At 29.8% G+C, this 19,379-nt stretch overlaps 2 protein-coding genes across 2 annotated transcripts in view; one reads left to right on the top strand and one right to left on the bottom strand.

Annotated features, from left to right (window-relative positions):
• The window catches only part of LOC106458269 (peroxisome assembly factor 2-like), a 68,283-nt gene that overhangs the window by 3,960 nt on the left and 44,944 nt on the right, over positions 1-19,379 (bottom strand). The window contains exons 14-18 of the mRNA XM_022384445.1: positions 10,595-10,715; positions 7,558-7,642; positions 7,282-7,343; positions 6,668-6,794; positions 2,076-2,110 (exon numbers count right to left, since the gene is read on the bottom strand). Of these exons, the coding sequence (XP_022240153.1) occupies positions 2,076-2,110; positions 6,668-6,794; positions 7,282-7,343; positions 7,558-7,642; positions 10,595-10,715 (430 nt within the window). The remainder of the gene's footprint in view (positions 1-2,075; positions 2,111-6,667; positions 6,795-7,281; positions 7,344-7,557; positions 7,643-10,594; positions 10,716-19,379) is intronic.
• LOC111085513 (peroxisome assembly factor 2-like) lies at positions 16,553-18,523 on the top strand. The gene is made up of 3 exons (XM_022384422.1): positions 16,553-17,033; positions 17,291-17,368; positions 18,319-18,523. Exons 1-3 carry the CDS (start codon positions 16,894-16,896, stop codon positions 18,506-18,508), a joined length of 408 nt encoding a protein of 135 aa, XP_022240130.1. The 5' UTR covers positions 16,553-16,893; the 3' UTR covers positions 18,509-18,523.

Raw genomic sequence — 19,379 nt, forward strand, 5'->3', positions numbered from 1 at the left:
CATGAGTGCACAAGTGCCACTTCATTATAACTTCTGTATTGTTTGCCAGGCATAGCTGAAAGATCAATATGATAAAAATAATATATATATATATATATATAAATGTATAATATTATGAGGTTTAAGCTATTTAGTCTAAACATATTTTTTCATGTTATAATTTGTTGTTATTCTAGAACAAAAAGGCATAATTTATATTTATTTCCTAATTATTTATGGTGGTTACAAGATCAGTCAAATCTACCTAACCCATACAGACTTGTTAATGAAAATAAAGATAAAATATAAAGATTTTTCTTTAAAAATGTTTGATAACTATCTAGATATTATAAAAATATCGTATGTGAAGTTTGAACATTTTCTGATGCATAAAAGTATTTTTAATCTTAAAATGTTGGATAGGCAAGATGCGAAAAAAAAAAAAAGGCATGAGAAAAACATTGCTTAACAAACCTTAAGACTTAATTTAAAAAATTGATATTTTGCATATGAAAGCATTGTAGAGTTTACTGATAATCTGCCAAATTTCGTTGAAATACGCTTACTAATTTAAAATTTATAGCATGAAAACTATAACAAACACAAAATGGTTACGAGGTCGTTCCCAGGGACCGAGCCCTTTCTGAAAGAATTAACAACACTTTCTAGGCATGATTATATTGCAAAACTTAAAAACTCAGTATGACTACAAACCTTTATTTTACTCATGCATCTAAAAAATGAGCTTATATCTGATAAGAAGCTGGTTCAGTTGTATAATGAATGAAATGAAAAACTGTCTTTTTTACTTGATCCTATTATAATGGTTCCTAATTAATGGTCATTCCACTTGTCCCCTGCTGGAACAGCAGTAAGTCTACGGATTTAGAACACTAAAATCAGCAATACAAAGTATAATTTAAGAGTAATGTGACGACAGCGGAAGTCACGTGACGCTGGTAACACGTCATGAGTTTCTAGAAGGATCATGACTGTTCCTGGTAACTCTAGTGTTTGCTAGATGCCCTCTATTTTTGTATATAAGCCCAGCAAATAAAGCAGAGTGAGAGTGATGGCATATAATTGCAGATGGGGAGATATAGAGACAGATACTAGAGTCAAGCCATAAGTAAAGTGTGTAAATCATTGTGAATTATAGCGTGTGTTTAAGTTAAAGTGACTGTGGAAATTCTGTGTATTGCAAAGTTGTACTGAGGAAGAATAAACTAGTTTTATTCAAGAAAGGATTTGTATCGCTGGAGTTCCTCGGGAAGAATTTTTACGGGAAATTAACAAACGACCAGAGACGTAACAGTAATAATTAAAAAACAGTGTGAAACAAAGTTATATATATTAAGCTTTTCTGATTCACATTCTCACAAATTACATGTCACTTTGCTTACTTGTATTAAGCTAAAATGTTCCTAACTTAATTCCTGTTTTTTTACTTATTTCACTTTATGTTTTTATTTCTCAAAAATTATTTAAGACTTCTTTAAAATCACCTTAGATACAAGATTGTGGCTTTTAAAGTTGTACTTAAACCTAACTCCTCACTCATTTACCTTTTGTTTTGTTTTTTAAAGCTTCTTTTTGAGATTTAGTATTACTATTTTAAGCAAATTGTCGAGTTCTTTAAACTTCATAAGGATCGTTAAGATTGGTTACTTATATGTGATACTTACCTAGACTAGTTTTTTGTTTCTGCTAAGGCTTTTATTCCAGTTTTGGTTTCTGCTTAGTTGTGAAATTTGTTTCTTGGTTATTATGGTAAAGAATGGTGAAGGAATAAATGGATTAGTCTGTAATGGGGTAAATAATGAGCAAATTAGTTTATAAAACAGTTGTTCAAACTACATTTTTCAAAAGGAGCCAACAAGACCATCTATTCACCCTCACAACAGTATTTATAAATTTCTCATGCTGATAACTTGCTTTATGCTCTAGGTATTTGGAATTTAATTGTTTTTCAGCTTTTATCTGGTCCCCAGAAAGAAAAGTTTTGAATAACTGTCCCTAGTGTGACTTTTAAAATCAGTCTGAATAATCTGATGATGAACAACAGTAAAAACTAGACTATCTGGTATTGGACTAACCAGAAAACTTTAAATCAGAATTTTCAATATCTATCCTATACAAACAGACATTGAAATGTTTAGTTAGGCAAAAGTAAGCAAAATGTTTCTGAATAATCTTGAAGCTTTTTAATAATAGTGTGTTGATTAAAATGTAAATAATAATGTTTATGTTATTGTAATAATAACGTTCATGATAATAAAGTAATAAAATTAATAATCTTGAAAAAAGAATAACAAATGCCAATCACATTGGTCTGTGATGTACACCATGAATATAATTTAAATACAGTTATAATGCTTACAGTACTGTAATAATAATGTTCGTGCTTATAAAATAATCATATTAACAATTTTGAAGAAAAACAAATGCTGATTGCATTGTTTACATACTTCACAGAGTCATTGGCATCACCATCTCTTTGTTTACATTTTCCCTCAGTTTACACCAGCCTTCATTGTCAGTACAAGTATTTTGTCTCTATACTTTGCATTATGATGTTTTCTTAGCCTTTATTATTGCTGAATATTGTTAGGATTATCATCAATTGTGAAATATTACTAGAAATCTTACTGTAAGAATGTTTGATATTCTTGTTAATATTGATACTTGTTGATACTGGATTAACTAGTGCCACGTTGATCCTTCAAGTGCCAGATAATAAAGCTTTTAATATATGCTGTATAGTATAAAACTAATTCTATCATTAATATTTTTCTTCTTGAAAAGGACCTGTCAGTGTAGTGACTTAGCCAGAAAGAAGCACTGATGTTGTGGAATAAGGATTAAACCCTAAAACCCTCTCGTGATTGTTAAGCTATGCTAAAAAAAGCAAATCTATTCTATGATTCCATTAATTTTAAGAACATGAAAGTCACTATAAGCTTCAGATAATACCCTGGTGAAACCTCATTTCTAGGTGGTGTCCTTTTAGAACAGAATGAACATCAATATGTAAAACATTTCAGATAGCCCACTACAGTGATACCTGATAAATATTATTTACACTACAAGATCTTTTTTTAAGTTGTAGCTTTAGTTTCTCTTGAGCACAGAAGAGTTAGGCTCTATTTAGTTTGGTCAATCTTCCTAATGATGAACTTGACGAATGATGAATGAGAAAGTTGAAAATAACAATCTCAAGCCCTGCAAGCCCAAGTGCATACTTTTCTTCTTTCAAAAAAAAACTATTTTTTTTAGAGTAACAATATAAATTTGTGGAAGAATCTACCTGATCATAGAGCTAGACAATTTGTGATATTTACTAATTGATTACATTTGATCAACTGATTAATACAATGTTTTTTAAAACCATAGTACATACATGTATAAAAAAAAAAGTTGGTAGTTGGTGATGGGTGTTGCCAGACAGTTTCATCCCCTCTAATCAGCAGTTCAAGAAAAGACCTGAACAGGCTGGAAGTAAAAAACAAAAAAAAACAACTTATACAGCTAAAATTGAGCATACTGAGCAATTGCTGCATATAAGTAATCAATTATATTGAATTAAATTGCCCAGCTTTATTTGATCATGTGATATATGCCATTGGCTTGAATTATTTGAAACATCTTGGAGAGGTATATATGTAGATATACATATGAATTGATCCATTTCATTTGGTTTTAGTGTTTGTCTTTGATGCAGAGTGCACCTTAATGGGCCAAATGGCCCTTTTACCCTTCATTTTTTATGCTTTACAGATTACCATACTTTAACTAATTTATTCATCAGTTAACTGGAATCATTACAGTATACCAATTAAAAATTCACTTCCAGGTCAGAGCCTAGGTATAATGGATTCTCAAATCTAGCACCCGTAAGAGAAGACATGAGTATAGTACATGTACATGAATGAGCTGTCTTGTTAGCAAATATATTATAGTAGTGATTATGTATAGATCAACAGGAAAACTGGTTAGATCCGAGAGACAGGTTCAGGAGTAATGAAAAGTTGTTTGTACAAGCACTAAATGAATATTACAAACTTTAATTTGACATGATGTGAATGTATTAGTTGTATGGTATTTGAATATTAACATTTCGTTGCCTTAGATTTGAAAACTAAAAACTAAACCTACTACAGTTGTACTGATAAGAAAGTTGAAATTAATGTTTTTTAATTGCTAAAAGTATCTGTAAAAAAACTGTTAGAACTAGAAGTACAGATGGCAGCATGTTAGACATTACTGGTATTCCCAAGTCTTTATTAAATGAAGATAATGATGATGTTTTCTTCATAAAGTTTTATGGCCTTTTGTAGACTGTTAATAACAGGAGAAGAGGGTACATTTTTGTTTGCTAGAAGTGAGTTGGAAGTTTGAGAAATGATAATACTGGGGTGGGAAAAATTCTGTGAATACTGGGGTTGAGAGTTTGAAAGAAAGTTAAATATAGATATATTTGCTTTTTTTTATTATTATGTGGTTGATATTAACATGTATTTACAAATTAGTTACCAAATCAAGCAAGCTTACTATTGTGAAAGACTAATCTTAAGGAAGTTTATTGGATTAATCTGTCTTTATTGCATAAAGATGAACAATTTCTGCAAATTGTGGAGAAACGTTTTCTCTCTCTCATCATGTTAGAGCCTACTAAGGAAGTGGCTATTTTAGACCTTGTTTTTGTTACTAAAAGTTAAAAATACACATTTGTGCAAGAGTGCTTGAGCACTAGCAAGCATAACATCATTACCTTTCATGTTTTTACTGAAAACCAGTTGAAGAGTTAATAAGACTTGTGTCTACAATTTATAAAGCTGTCTTTCAAAAACTACAAAATATTTTGAGAAAGATTGGTAGCTTATCTGAATAAAAATAATATTTACAAATCTTAGAAATTTTGCTTATCCAATAAATGTTAACTAAAAAGAAATACATTCCTACCACCTATTTACATTCTAACAAAAAAATATTTTTCATAAATAAATGAAGGAATTAAATTTCTAATATATTAAAACAGCATGTATGAAAAGGGAATAAAATGCATTAGTAAAATAAGAAATGATGTGAATTAAAGAATAAACAAAAATAAGTAAAGGCTATAGTTAGGGCCACAAGAGATTAAAATTGATTCTTGGTTCAGAACACAAAATGTTTAAAAATGTTTGTGGTTATGATAACTGAAAAAGTGGAAGCAAAAAATGAACAATTATTTTTAAAAGATTTTAAAGAATCCCAAGCTTGCCAATTTCTTAAAACTGGGATTTCACTTATTTTTTTATAGATTGAAAAAGTAGCTATAGACATTTCTGGCCCTGATGACATTTATCATACAAAGTTGAAAACAAATATCCAGCAAAGAATCAGTGGTAGCTCGAACTGCTATTTTCCCAAGATGTTTTTGGATGCTAAAAATCTTCCAAATGATTAGGAAATTATCAAAGTGTACCCTATTTTTTTTATAAAGAAAGAGCAGAGGAAGGATCTGGGTAACTACAGTACAAGCATATGTTTGATTCAATTGATGGTAAGAGATTACTGTGTTAGTAAAATGAACAATGTTCTGATTTAAAGAATAAACAAAGAGAAGACAAACAGGCTATCATTAAGACTAAGAGAGGTTATGAAAGTTCCTTGGTTCAGAACATAAATACCTTTAGATAATGCCTTGGTGAAACTTCAAGTACTCCATCTCTTTAGGCTTGGTCTCAGGAACAGACCTTATAACCATTTTGTGCTTGTTATAGTTTTCATACTATAACTTTTAATACAGTAAGCATATCTTCACAAAATTGTGCAGAGTATAGGTAAACATTACAGGGCTTTTGTACAAAAAAATGAGATTTTATTATTAAGGTTGAAGATGTTTTAAGCAATGATTTGTCATGCATATTTTCTTTTTAAAAGTTGACTATCCAACATGCAAAATAATTTTATGCAAAAGAAAATTGTCAAATTTCACATATGAAACCTTTATAACCCCATAATAACTTCGAGATAATTATTAAACTATTTTTGAGAAAAAACTTTATATTTTATCTTTTTATTTTCACTATTATATCTCTGTATGAGTTTGGTCAATTTGACAGACTTCGTAATCACCATAAAAAAATTAGGAAATAGATATATATTATGCCTTTTTTGTTATAGAATGACTATAAATTATAACACAAAACCATAAATGTTTAGTCTAAGTAGTTTAAATCTCATTACATTATACATCTATATATATTTATCCTATTTATTTTACTGACCTTTCAGCCATGTCTGACTAGCATTACAGAACTTGCAATAATGTGGTGCACATACACTCGTGTTACCATATCCAATAGCATAAAACTGGCCATTACAAAGTGACCTGTCTTGGCTTTGTTCTAGTGGACCAGTATTTTGTAAAATAGTCACATTTCAGTTATAATACATTACATATATGTGTACATATTATTACAATTTACAAATAAGTTCTTAAATTTAAGTTATTTTTCTTAAAACATAGAACCGTAAATAAATAAGATAGAAAACAATAGTGTATTTAAATATGTGCTCATTCTTACTTCTTGATCCCTATCTTTTGTGTTTCATAGATAATCTTACATACTATAGTGACTGATGAGAAACATATCCTTCATGCTATAGTTTATAGATTAGCTTATATTCCAGAGTGTATAACCTAATAACACAAAAATACCTGTCCATAACGCCTCCAGAATCTCCACTGTTTCCTCTATGAGGAGCCAAAGAATCCAGTTCATCAAAAAATATAACACAAGGAGTGGCATATCGAGCTCTTTGAAAAACTAGGAGGAAAGATGAAAAAACATTAATAGATGACATGAAACATTAAAATATTGAAATAACTTAATCTTGATGATTTTACTAAATTTTTCAATGTTGCAATGTAAACATCAATTTATTTATAATTTGTTGATTTAGTGGAGTATATTCTTTCTTCCATACTTACATTATTCTGGAAAAAAATATCCAGTAGACATCATATGAAGGTAAAGCACTGGTGATCTAATTTACTCATGACTTACTGCAATATCTTATTGGGATTTTTATCATACCAGTATGCTTATCAATAAAACAAATGAAAGAAGATGATATCACTGTATTTACACCATAATTATTCATGTGACTTACACTAATATCTAAAAATCAATCAAGGCACCAAAGAACTGTAAAATATATATATATATATATATATATTAAACCACGTGTAATTTTTTCATTTCAAGGCAATTCTCATGATCCACAATATAATACAATAAGAACAAACCTTACCTTCCCTAACATTTTCTTCACTCTGTCCAACATACATGTTGATCAACTCAGGACCTTTCACACTTCAAGTAAACAAAAATATCAAACTTTAATTTATTATTTTAAAATTCTCACATATTTAAATTTAAAAAACTCAATTAAAGTCCTGTGTTGTGCATACTGCATTTCTTTATTTTCAATAGCAGTTTACCAACTAAAGAATTGACCAAACAGAGAGAGACAGTATAGACATTCTTATTTAAATCCCAATTGCCAGTAATTATTCTAAAATATTACCTAAGAAAGTTAAGAGAGCATTCTGTAGCAACAGCTTTGGCAAGAAGTGTTTTTCCTGTTCCTGGAGGACCATATAGCAGTAATCCTAAGGGCAAAACATCATAGTCTTATTTAGTGAAGACATAAGAGAGAATCTATTTGAGATGATGAAATCTTTACTCTACAGGAGAAATATATTAAAATTATTTTGTATAATCATGATTATATCAATGTATAATTGTCCAAAACTTGAAGTTGCATTACAGCACAGTGATGTTATTCATTCACTAGTAATCTGAACAGTAAAGTTTTAACTAATATAACTATTCTCCTTCAAGGATGCTGATTTTAAGTATTCTTTACATTAACAGATTTTCACAAAGTTAAATTACAGGTACCGACTGTTTACACCATTTGACTATAGAAACTGATGTTGACATTGACAATTTAGTTGCAGCAACTGATGTTGGCACCATTATAGAGATACTAGTATTTCAAATGTATAAATATAGATACCAATTACTGATACTGTTTGACTACAAATCCTGATTCCTATATTTTTCCACTATAGATCTTGATGTTGATAATAGGCACTAGTGTTGAAACTATTTTAAAGGAGGTACTAATAGTTAGTCTTTTGATAACTAGTATTGATGCTGATAGCATTCTACAAGGGTATTAATCAGGTGTACCACTAAAAACATCTTAAAGTTTATATTTTATCATTTTTTAACATTTATTTACTGCATTATGTAGAGAAACATAAAAAATTTGCTACAAAATTATCATTATTTGAGAAGATAATTAACCATGATTTTCCTACATTAAGTAGAGGTACTCAGATGGGTAAAGTGGACCTGTTTTTGGAGAAAAAAAATCTATGTGTAAACATAAAAAATGACAAAGCAGCTCAAATAAGTCCTCGTACTAGTACTGGCAGAATTTCACCTCTGATGTCACATCATGTGGCATGAACAATCACTATTAAAGCACAGCTTTGAAAATAGCTACAGGTAACATGTAAATACAATTGTTAAAGAAAATTATAAATTACTTGTGTCAATGTTGAGTAAATAAAATGTTTTAAGCAGTCATTTATAGGTTTGTGGTAAAGTGACTAAATGGAACTTCTGTGGGAATGAATACAGTTTAGATTAAGAGAAAAAAGAATTTTTTTGTTATAGTTTTTTTAGACATTCTTTTCATTCTTAAAAATGCTTCATGTTAAATTAAATCTGTCTGGAAAGCTACAAGAATTTTCTTCATTGATAAAACACCAGGTAAACTTAATTAGGTTTAGTGAGTGTTAAGTATACACAACTAATTATAGTAAAATAAAATATTTTTGTATACAAATGCACAGACCTTTTGCACAATCCTTACATATATCTATTTTTTTGCATGCAATACACAGGTGTCTTTACATAAGTGCAATCCATAACTAGTGCTGACACTGTTTTACTACAGCTATTTATGTTGATAATGTTTGACACCAAGTACTTATATTGATGCTATTGTACAGTGGTACAAATGTTAATATTGTTTAATAACAGGTATCATACTGTTACTTATTGTAGGTTGGTGTATTTAGTGTACTTAATTCAAAAGATTCAGCTTATGGTTACAACCTTTATTGTCAAAAATAATATAATTTTTTAACTTTCTTGCTATGGGCTTGGTCGATTCAACCAAATTTGAGACTCCAAACTGACCTTTAGAATTTCCCAGGGGGATAATGTTTGAACTGGAAGTGAAATGGACAATCCTCTGTACAGAAAACAATGTAATATAATACGACATTTGACAGATTAAAACTTTGGCTTTATATTGGTTATAAATAATATAGTGTTAAATGTAAGAGGGAACAATTGCCAATTGTGAAAGAGAGGATGTGACTGGTGGGCATGACAAGTGGGTCTGATTTTTTAGTTTATGTCTATGTTAAAAATAAGATTGACGGAAATAAAACTTGTGCTTTGCCCGAGTAATAACCAAGTTATAGTGAGTAATGTATGTTAAATTCTGTACATCTTGGAAGGGAGGTAAATAAATGAGAAAAGAGAGAAGACTTAGAGAGCAAATGTCACAATTCCCATACTAGGGAAGATTGAGGATTGATTTAAGTATTTCCTTATAAAATTCAGAACTTAAAACATAATAAAATATGATTTATTAACTATATTTTGATGCCAAGTTTATTTGTATACCATGATAATAAAGTAGTTTAATTAAATTTTGTAAGTAACTCTCTATAAAGTTGTGACATGTGTACTTCGACATGTCCTTGACAAGAGAGTTAATGGTACTTAATTTTGAGTATCTAAAGAAAATTCACAATATGTTTGTTAAAATATCAAAATTATCAAGTCACACGTTTTTAAAACATTAAGATTACAATATATTTTTCAAGTTCCATGAAGGTGAACAGAATTATTTGACTACCCTTTAACTTTCCAAGTTAAGAGTTATTTGTATATTTTATATTTGTGAAATAATTTTTCAATTATCTCTTGCAATCTTTATTATCCAGTGATGCTTCAAACACAAAATGTACCATCTTAAATTACTTGAATGAATGAAGTATAATGCAAGCTTTAAGAGACGTAAGCATGTTTCATGTAATTCTTAAAAATGACATTTCTATCAAATATAAACTTTATGCTAAATCCAAAACAGTAGCACCACAACAAAAAGTACATGAGCAATCTATAACAACATACATCAAGATTATATACTTTTACAGACTTCAGGAAATGGACTTTTTATGTTCTGAAACATCCATTAATATTACAAATGTTGAGTATGGTGCTCGTTTCTAATAAACTCTGGTTTCCAACTGACAAATCTAAACATTATGCAATTGTTATTAATTATAATAACCAAAAAGTATTACAGAATTAAAACTTACTAAACTAGACTTCAGGAAGTAAAGCAACAAAGTTTAGTGGGCAAACACAATGGTGTAACCCAGCCAGCATGTAACATTTAGAACTTTTCATTTAAATAAGATAATTACTTAAAATGCCTCGAAGAAAAAAAGGGACCATTTATGACTTACCTGAACGATGAAATCCTGAAGCCATAAGTTCAGGATGTTGTAAAGGAAGTTGAATTGTGTCCAGTATCTCCTGTTTAATATCCGACATACCCCCTATATCTTCCCAATGCACATTAGGAATCTGTTTGAGAATAAAACAAGAAAAGAAAAAAAATGCTACAACCAAATTTATCCTTAGTCCCCCACTTCCCCTTTCAGCTTGATAGCATAATTTTGGCCACTTCTGTATTTATGTTCATAAAAAAATAACAACATTGAAGTTAAATTATCTATGAAACACAGACACTTTAAACATAAAACATGATAACCACTAAATATTTTTCAACCTCAATTAGATATTTTGGTAAACTTACAATTTAATGATAAAACTCACTACACAGCATAAATGCATAATTTGCAGTTAGACAACATGCCCATAATTGCTGACATGAGAATCAGGTTTCACACATGCTTAGTAGTACAATACAATTATAGGCCTAATGACACCATGAACTATTAATATTAAGTCCACTTTGTTAAAAGATATCTTAGAACAAACGTTTTGCATGTCAATAAAGATAATATAAATATATAGTATTTGTCACACTATATCTTATATTAATAAAATTACGTCTGTAATTCTGTCTTATGTTTTTTTATAATTTTGCGCAAAGCTACAAGAGGGCTATATGCACTAGCCATCCCTAATTTAGCAGTGTAAGACTAGAGGGAAGGCAGCTAGTCATCACCACCTACCGTCAGCTCTTGGGCTACTCTTTTACCAATAAACAGTGGGATTAACTGTCACATTATAACACCTCCATGGCTGAAAGGGCGAGTATATTCGGTGGGACGAGGATTCGAACACGCGACCTGCAGATTGTGAGTCGAGCTACCTAGCCACCTGGCCATGCTGGACCACTCTGTAATTCTTCTTCTTAGAAATTATGTACATCCAATACCTAACCTCATGCCAGGATAAAATCCTCAGTAACAACCATAAGTTTGAAATTACAAGGAGGAGATATGGTATAGAGAAAACAAACTGCCATACTAATTATTTAAAACAATAAACAAACACACAGTGGAACTAATAAAATCAACTTATTACTTTTATGTATTAAAAAATGCATGATTTAGTGCATTATTTGAAGGTATTCAATCATGATACATTTCTGATGTTATAAGCACAAGATTAGAAATTTTACTATCCACAGATAGAACAAAGGGAGATCTTATGGCAAATAGATGGTAGTGAAAAAATAATCCCAGTTTTCAAATAATATATTTATAACTATTAACTCTAGAAGCTTAGGAATGGAAGTTGTAAAACTTATTTTTTTGCAGTGATGAGTTAAATTTTATATTTTTTGATATCTTCAATTTTAAAAATTCATTGTTTTTAAACTACTTCCTCTAAAAATAAACAACAAACATGTACAAAAACCACAGGTTTACATCTTTGTTTCAAACGTTGACAAGTTTTATTGATGCAGATAGGAAGTTTATATATTTTCTTCCCAAATACAAATTATGATTGGAGAGAGGGTCAAAAACCTAAGTTAGAGTTTGCACTTTGAATTTTTTTAAATCACATAACGAAAAATAAATCTTAGTTCTAATTTTATTTTGTAGATGATTCATAGGGGACAATCATGCAGAATATTTATTAAGTTAATGATACAATTTGGTCATGCAAAAAAAAAGGGGGGTACTTTTCAGCACTTTTAAGTTTGCTAAATTTTGGGAACATTATAAAGGATACTAATTTTAACTGAATAGCTTCATGCCTGTGTGATGATAAACTAAAAGACTGGATAAAAAGGACTACCTACACATCAAGTCCATTAACTATGATTGTGTAGAATAACATTTCACACTGAATAAACCATACAGTGAACAATACAAGAATAAAAAGATATCAGCTAGCTGAAAGTAACTGGCAGGAAGACCAACTACTAACAGCATGAAATAGATGAAACATCAATCATTATATAAAAATAAGAACTTGCAACCCTTGATGAAAGAAAATTCACTAAATAAAAACTATAACCTAAAAATGATACTTTATGACTATACCCATTCAGGACCAACCTTCCGACAGCTGAAGATTCCCAAGTTTCATCCTTACTAGTTATATCACACAGATCATAGACACCACTCTAAATCTGTCTAAAACAGTCAATTATATGATCCTAAGTATTATTATAATCACAATAAAAAATTTTTCCCAAATTAACATGTTAAAATCTACCATGACTTTCCAACTTCAGGAAAACAATGGATTGTTGCACGTCATCATGTTTGTAGACTTACGTTCAAAGTTTTATTGAACTACTATTTTATGAATGTATGTCAATACGTTTGGCATCAAATTCTAGCATTATGCATCAGATAATTTCTTAATTTAACAGTAAATATTAAAATATATTCCTATATATTGATTTTTGTGGTATGTTGAATTCAGCTTTGGTTCAAATTAGATATTTGTGATGTTCAAATACAAAGTCTATAGTTTCTTAGAAATTAGAAACTCAAATTATCAATATTAACAAAGCTAGAATACAAAATAAGACACTCCTTTCTTTTCTATTTGCTGAGATATCACTATATTTAAAGAATCAAACACAGTGGCCCCATGCACCTCTTCAATTTTTGAAAATACTTTCTTACATATGCCTACTTCGTTCTATCATGTATTTATAACCAATAAAAAGCTCAGAATTTCCCCCACGTGGTTTTCTCAGCCTCTTGCTGTTGGGAATTTCCCAAGATTATTTCTTTGGTCTAGAATCTCGAAAGGAAGGGGTAAGTGTAAATGTTGTTTGAAAAACAACAACTTTATAGACCCAAATGCAGTTTAGTTAATAAGCCTGATAAATTAGTGGAATTCTGCAATATTGATAAGAGAAATTTATAATTCTGTGTTATTTCAAAATACATATATAAAAATCTAAAAAAGTAATTTTGTTTTACACCCTCCATGTTGAAATTCGTCAAGGCTTAGCAATGCAAGGTACGGCAAGCGAGTACAAACTTCTTTACAATTGTAAGTAGTAAAGATCACACTAGTGTATTTAAATATGTGCTCATTCTTACTTCTTGATCCCTATCTTTTGTGTTTCATAGATAATCTTACATACTATAGTGACTGATGAGAAACATATCCTTCATGCTATAGTTTATAGATTAGCTTATATTCCAGAGTGTATAACCAATAACACAAAAATACCTGTCCATAACACCTCCAGAATCTCCACTGTTTCCTCTATGAGGAGCCAAAGAATCCAGTTCATCAAAAAATATAGCACAAGGAGTGGCACAATAAAACCCTCTAGCATGTATAAAACATTTTCTGTCAAACACAATACAGAGGATTCAGCAGGTAAGGGTCATGTTGAAATGTAGGTTTAAAATATGTCATTGATAAAATGCTGTAGCATAAAGATTATCCACTAAACATTGGTGATAAGGTTCATGTGTATAGGTTTATATTTATGTTATTTGTCAAACACTGTGGAATGGAAGATTATCAATTAAACACTGAAAATAAGATTCAGGAGGTATGTCATGTACAGATTTATATTTATATTATTTGTCAAACACTGTGGAATGGAAGATTATCAACTAAACACTGGGAATGGGGACATATCATGATATATCATTTTCAAGAAAGTAGAAAGATGGATTGTTGTTTTAAAAACACAATATATGTAATTCTGCTATTAATTCTAAAACCTGTGTATTTTATACAGTTTGTTGAAGATACAACATATCCAATAAACTTGTTTGTTTGTGCATTATAAACCAACACAAATGTTTTCTTTAAATGACCACACAGCTGTGGAAATATAATTATTGTAATTTTAGAAATAGAAGGAAATTATGATACGTAAATATAACCTAGTTCTAAATACATTAGTGTTATCTCCTCTTGATTTACCTACAGTTTACCAAGTAACTGGGAATATAAGTAAGTTACCAATGTGTGTGTGTGTTGAGCTTACCTTTGTGACATCTATATTGCCAGTGTACATTGCATCTAAATATTGAATCTTCTATTAGTGATTCAAGTACGTAATATCTTCATTTAATGGCTTTAAAACTAATCTTAACTTATACATGCAGTGAATAATAGTAATATGCTTTGAAGACTGCAACTAAAATGACAAACTGTGGCAGAAAGAGTGATTCTCTGAGCATTTGTATATGCTCATGCACTGTAACTCATTGCAAAGACACAAACCAAGTCAATAAACCACAGACAGTAATGAACTTACACTATTAGGTATTAATCCTTTCCAGTCAGGTATTTCGTGTTTTTTTTTTATAAGTGTATTTGACATCATTAAATTTTAATCAGTTCTTTCTGATCTATCTCCTCAAGTCATATACAAAATGAAACTATAAATAAAAAATTCAGGTTTATAGTTTTTTATGTATATTTTATTATAATTTGTTTTAGATCAAGTAATACTAAAAAAACGTAAACTGCTAACCCTAATTGCAGTTTTTGCCCCAGTTGTAATTATTATTTGAGGAGTAAAAATATTTAAAAGTTCTGCCTGCACAGATAAACTAATCAACATATGAAACAAAGCTACAAATCTGTGGTCTTTGTAAATGTTTATTTCTTATTTCTAGCTTAAATAATTTGAAAGTGGGGATTTTTGAAGTTGTTGGTGTTAAAAGCATAAAATTTCAACTGGTTGCATTGTTTTGTATTAGAACTTCCAAGCTTCTAAAGCTAACAATATCATAAATACATAGTTAAAAAGCTGAGATTATTTTCTTCCTCACAACATTTTTCCCGTAGATCACCTTTTATTCATTATTTGAATTATAAGTTTCTAAACTTAGTTATTGCAACAGAAGCCTTTCTTCACTTGCCTGCAACTGCAAATAATCCAACTGTATTATGGTACTGTATTTTTTTTATGCTATGGAAAGGTAAAGTTATTTTATTGGTGCTGCTTTTTTTATTTTTAAGTAATCACTTTTGTAGTTCTTTACACAAACTTTCTTTGTATTTAACTGTGAATTGTGCTGTGACATGAGCTTATGGCTTAGCATGAAGATCGTTTTGAAACAGCTGTACATAATTTCTTAAAGGTACAGAGGTAGCTTTTATGTATAAGATGTGGTAAGATAAATACTATCTTTTTTATTATTTTGAATAATATACAAGATATTTTGTTGTATAATTTTTGTCAACAAGGTGGGTTAGTGCTTGACATTATTTGTCTCGTGATTGTATTATTACTATTAAGCATCTTTGAAACCTGGCTTTCAGGGAAAAAGTTACAGGCATGTTATGTAATGGCACGGTATACACGATATCACATTATGGTTTTATGTCATTGTAAAGTGTAAATATACCAAAAATTTTATCTATATAGGTTCCAAAATGTTCACTGGTTATCATAATTTGTTCAAAATGTCTATATTTCAGATACAGTTTTGTTCATGATTTACTAAGTTTTATGAATGCAAGTACAGAACTGGCCTATATAATTCCAATGGGCTGAAAAAGTTTAAAAAGCAATATAATAATATTTTCAAGATTGAAATAATGCCCAGGTTGTAAACTCGGATTAGTATTATGCTTATGACACAACATTAATTTACTTGCTAAGTGGATTCAACATTCCATATTGAAGGAATAACGTGTTTAGTTTGATAAATAAATAAATAAGCTTCTATTATCATATTTTGCTACATTTTACTAGTATAATGAAACGTATCTTGTCATATTTTACTTTATTGTATTAGTAAAATGAAGGTTTTGCTATATTTTACCAAGAGAATGAAGTTTTTGTCATATTTCACCATATTATTATATCAAAATATATTCTATTAGTTGTTATATTTTTGTATATTGTATCATTATGGTGGAGTTTCTATTACATTTATATGTGTTTTAGCAAAAATGCAAACTTTTATCAGATTCCTTTGTATTTTAGAAGTGTGATGAAGCTGCTGTTGTGAGGTTTTTATGTATTGTATGATTTTATAACAGTTAGATAAGATATCATGTTAGAATCTAGTGTACGGCATATTTAGTATCTTTCCTGTTGATTTATTTGGTAATTTTTAGTGTATTGTAGCAGTGAGATGATACTTCATGCATCAAAATGTTAGACATGTAGCAATAAAATAAGACTTGTGTTATTAGTTTAATATGATATCAAATAGCTTAATTAAATTTTGGTTACTTCGTTCCATCATAACTTTGTATGTAGCTTTTTATGTTAGGCTTGTGGTATGCATTGTTGAGGTTTAACCACAGTGGTTACTAGCTTGTTCTATCTGTAATCTTGATGCCTAATTTATTATTTTTTAGAGTTGTTTCACAGCTTCTTGCTGAACTGGATGGACTACATAAGGCTGCAGAAGTATTTGTTATTGGTGCAACTAATCGCCCCGACCTACTCGATCGTGCCTTATTACGGCCTGGACGGTAAGTATGTCTACCTTAAAGGAAGACTTAAAAGTGCAACTATCTTTGTTAGAGGAACTTAAGTTGATTAATAAGAATATTAAGAATCATCCTTGAATGGCTAAAGTATATCAAAGATGAGTTAAAAAATATGAAAGTTGAGATAAATCATATACTAATGTGAATGTTTAAAAGTACAAAAAACTGATCCAAAAATTTCTACAATATTTTCAGATAAACAATATAATGACAATAATAATAAATTTCACTTATGCCAGGTTTGATAGACTTATATATGTGGGTATTCCTGAAGAAAAAGCCTCAAGACTGAAAATCTTAACAGCATTAACTCGGAAGTAAGTCCTTTGATAATGTTTCTGGAGTACATTCATTTAACTAAGCTTTAACAATGACCTTAAGTTAATGTGTAGTTTAGGCCACATCCTCCTTTTTTTATTTATCAGAAAATTTATGCTTCCTGATGAGTGACATCTTTTAAAAGAGCAGTTTGGGGTAAGGAATGTTCTGTAGAATTTCTCTTGTAAAGAAATCTTTGATTTTTTCTTAATGTGTTTGTGGGAATTCTGTTAAAAAGAGTTATTCAATTGTATTGAAAATACATAGCATTTTATAATAAGATGTCAAGGAATTCATGGATTTACTTTGAATTTCACAGGACAGTAGTTGGGTGTATTATTTCATTGTATGCTTGGTTTGTGAAAATACACCTGGTGATGGAGAGATTTAAGACACTTTTATGATCAAGTTGACTGTTAGACAGTACAGTTTTGTCAGAAGGTTAAAGTGTTCAAAGGATCCAACTGGTAGTTGAAAGATTAATTAATTACATGTCATCCTTACCATACTTGAGATTCCCCTCAACTCGTGCACGTAAAACTGTGTAATAGAAAATAAGTAGAATGCTCTAAGGGGTTTTTTTTGGATATGGTTTAATCCTTTATTTAAACTATCATTCCTTTTAGGTATATAACATTAACTAGCATTTGTTAAACAAGTCTTGCAAGAAACTACTTATGAGTGCCAAAGGTAATAAATCGGTTCAGTCTACGTGTAGAAACTGTTTTCTTCAACTTTATGAAGTAAGAACAAGAAAAGTAGTTTTCTCTAACTATTACACATCAGTAGTTTTAAGAATTTTCACATTAAGTTTAGCACAAAATTAATTAAAAATTAACTGTATACATTGTTTTTAGTTGCTAGAGGATTATAGAAGAATTAAGAAATAAAACTTAGAGGGTTGGTCTCTTGAATAATGCAAAACCTTGTTTTATTTCGATGAGTGTAGATTTACTCTGGGGGCTGACCTTGACCTGGAAGTACTAGTGGATAAATGTCCCCCAAGCCTCACAGGAGCTGATTTTTACTCTCTATGTTCCAATGCCATGATAAATGCTCTTGGTAGAAACATTCAGGAGATTGAAGCAGGTAAATTTGATTTCCAATTGTTTGTTTATTATTTTTTCTGTAACCAATAAGCTTAATAATTTGATATTCTGGAGGTAGACATACATTTATATGTTTATAATTTAAAACAAATTGGCCTAAGAACAAATAGTATCAAACTAGGGCACAAACTATAGAGAACAAATAGTGTATCCTAATAGGATAGTTATCACACAGTTGAAAGTATACATTGTTTTTAAGATTTAACTTCTTTTGGCCTCACATGGGATTAAGTTAGATTTTAAATATTGAAAGCCTATATTGGTGTATTGAAGCTCATAATGCTCCATATCCAAAACTACTGTTCACACTATAATGCTAATTTTGAGAGAAAAGTTACTATAATTAAGCGGAAAAACATGAAAATAAAAACCGATTAGAGAAATTATGGAAGGTGTTAAATATTAGAAGCATATATATAGGTGTTAAAGACATAAGCTGGTTGAAAAGAGGATGCTGTACTCTTAAAATCATTAAAAATTCCATACAACAAATCTTCTTTAGCATGAAGCATACAAACATCAGAAGTCTTTTCTTAAGTTATTTAACACTTTTTCTACAGGCAGGTCAAAGTGCACATGGCATGACTTTTTTAGAGTTACAGTCAGAATTGAATTAAACTACTTTATTATCATGCTATATGAATAAACATGGCATCAAAATATAGTTTTTAATAATATACAAGTTTTAAGTTCAGTTTCCCCTAGTATGAGAATTATGACATTTGCTCTCTACATCTTCTCTCTTTTCTAATTTTTTTACCACCCTTCCATTATAGCATAGTTATTACTGAGACAAAGCATAATTTTTATAGCCTTCAATTTTATCGACATAAACTAGAGAATCATACCCACTTGCCACAGCCATCGGTCACATCCTCTCTTTCACAAATTGCCAATAGTT

This window comes from Limulus polyphemus, unplaced genomic scaffold, assembly GCF_000517525.1.
Source record: "Limulus polyphemus unplaced genomic scaffold, Limulus_polyphemus-2.1.2 Scaffold438, whole genome shotgun sequence".
In the NCBI taxonomy this organism is placed as follows: Eukaryota; Metazoa; Arthropoda; class Merostomata; order Xiphosura; family Limulidae; genus Limulus; species Limulus polyphemus.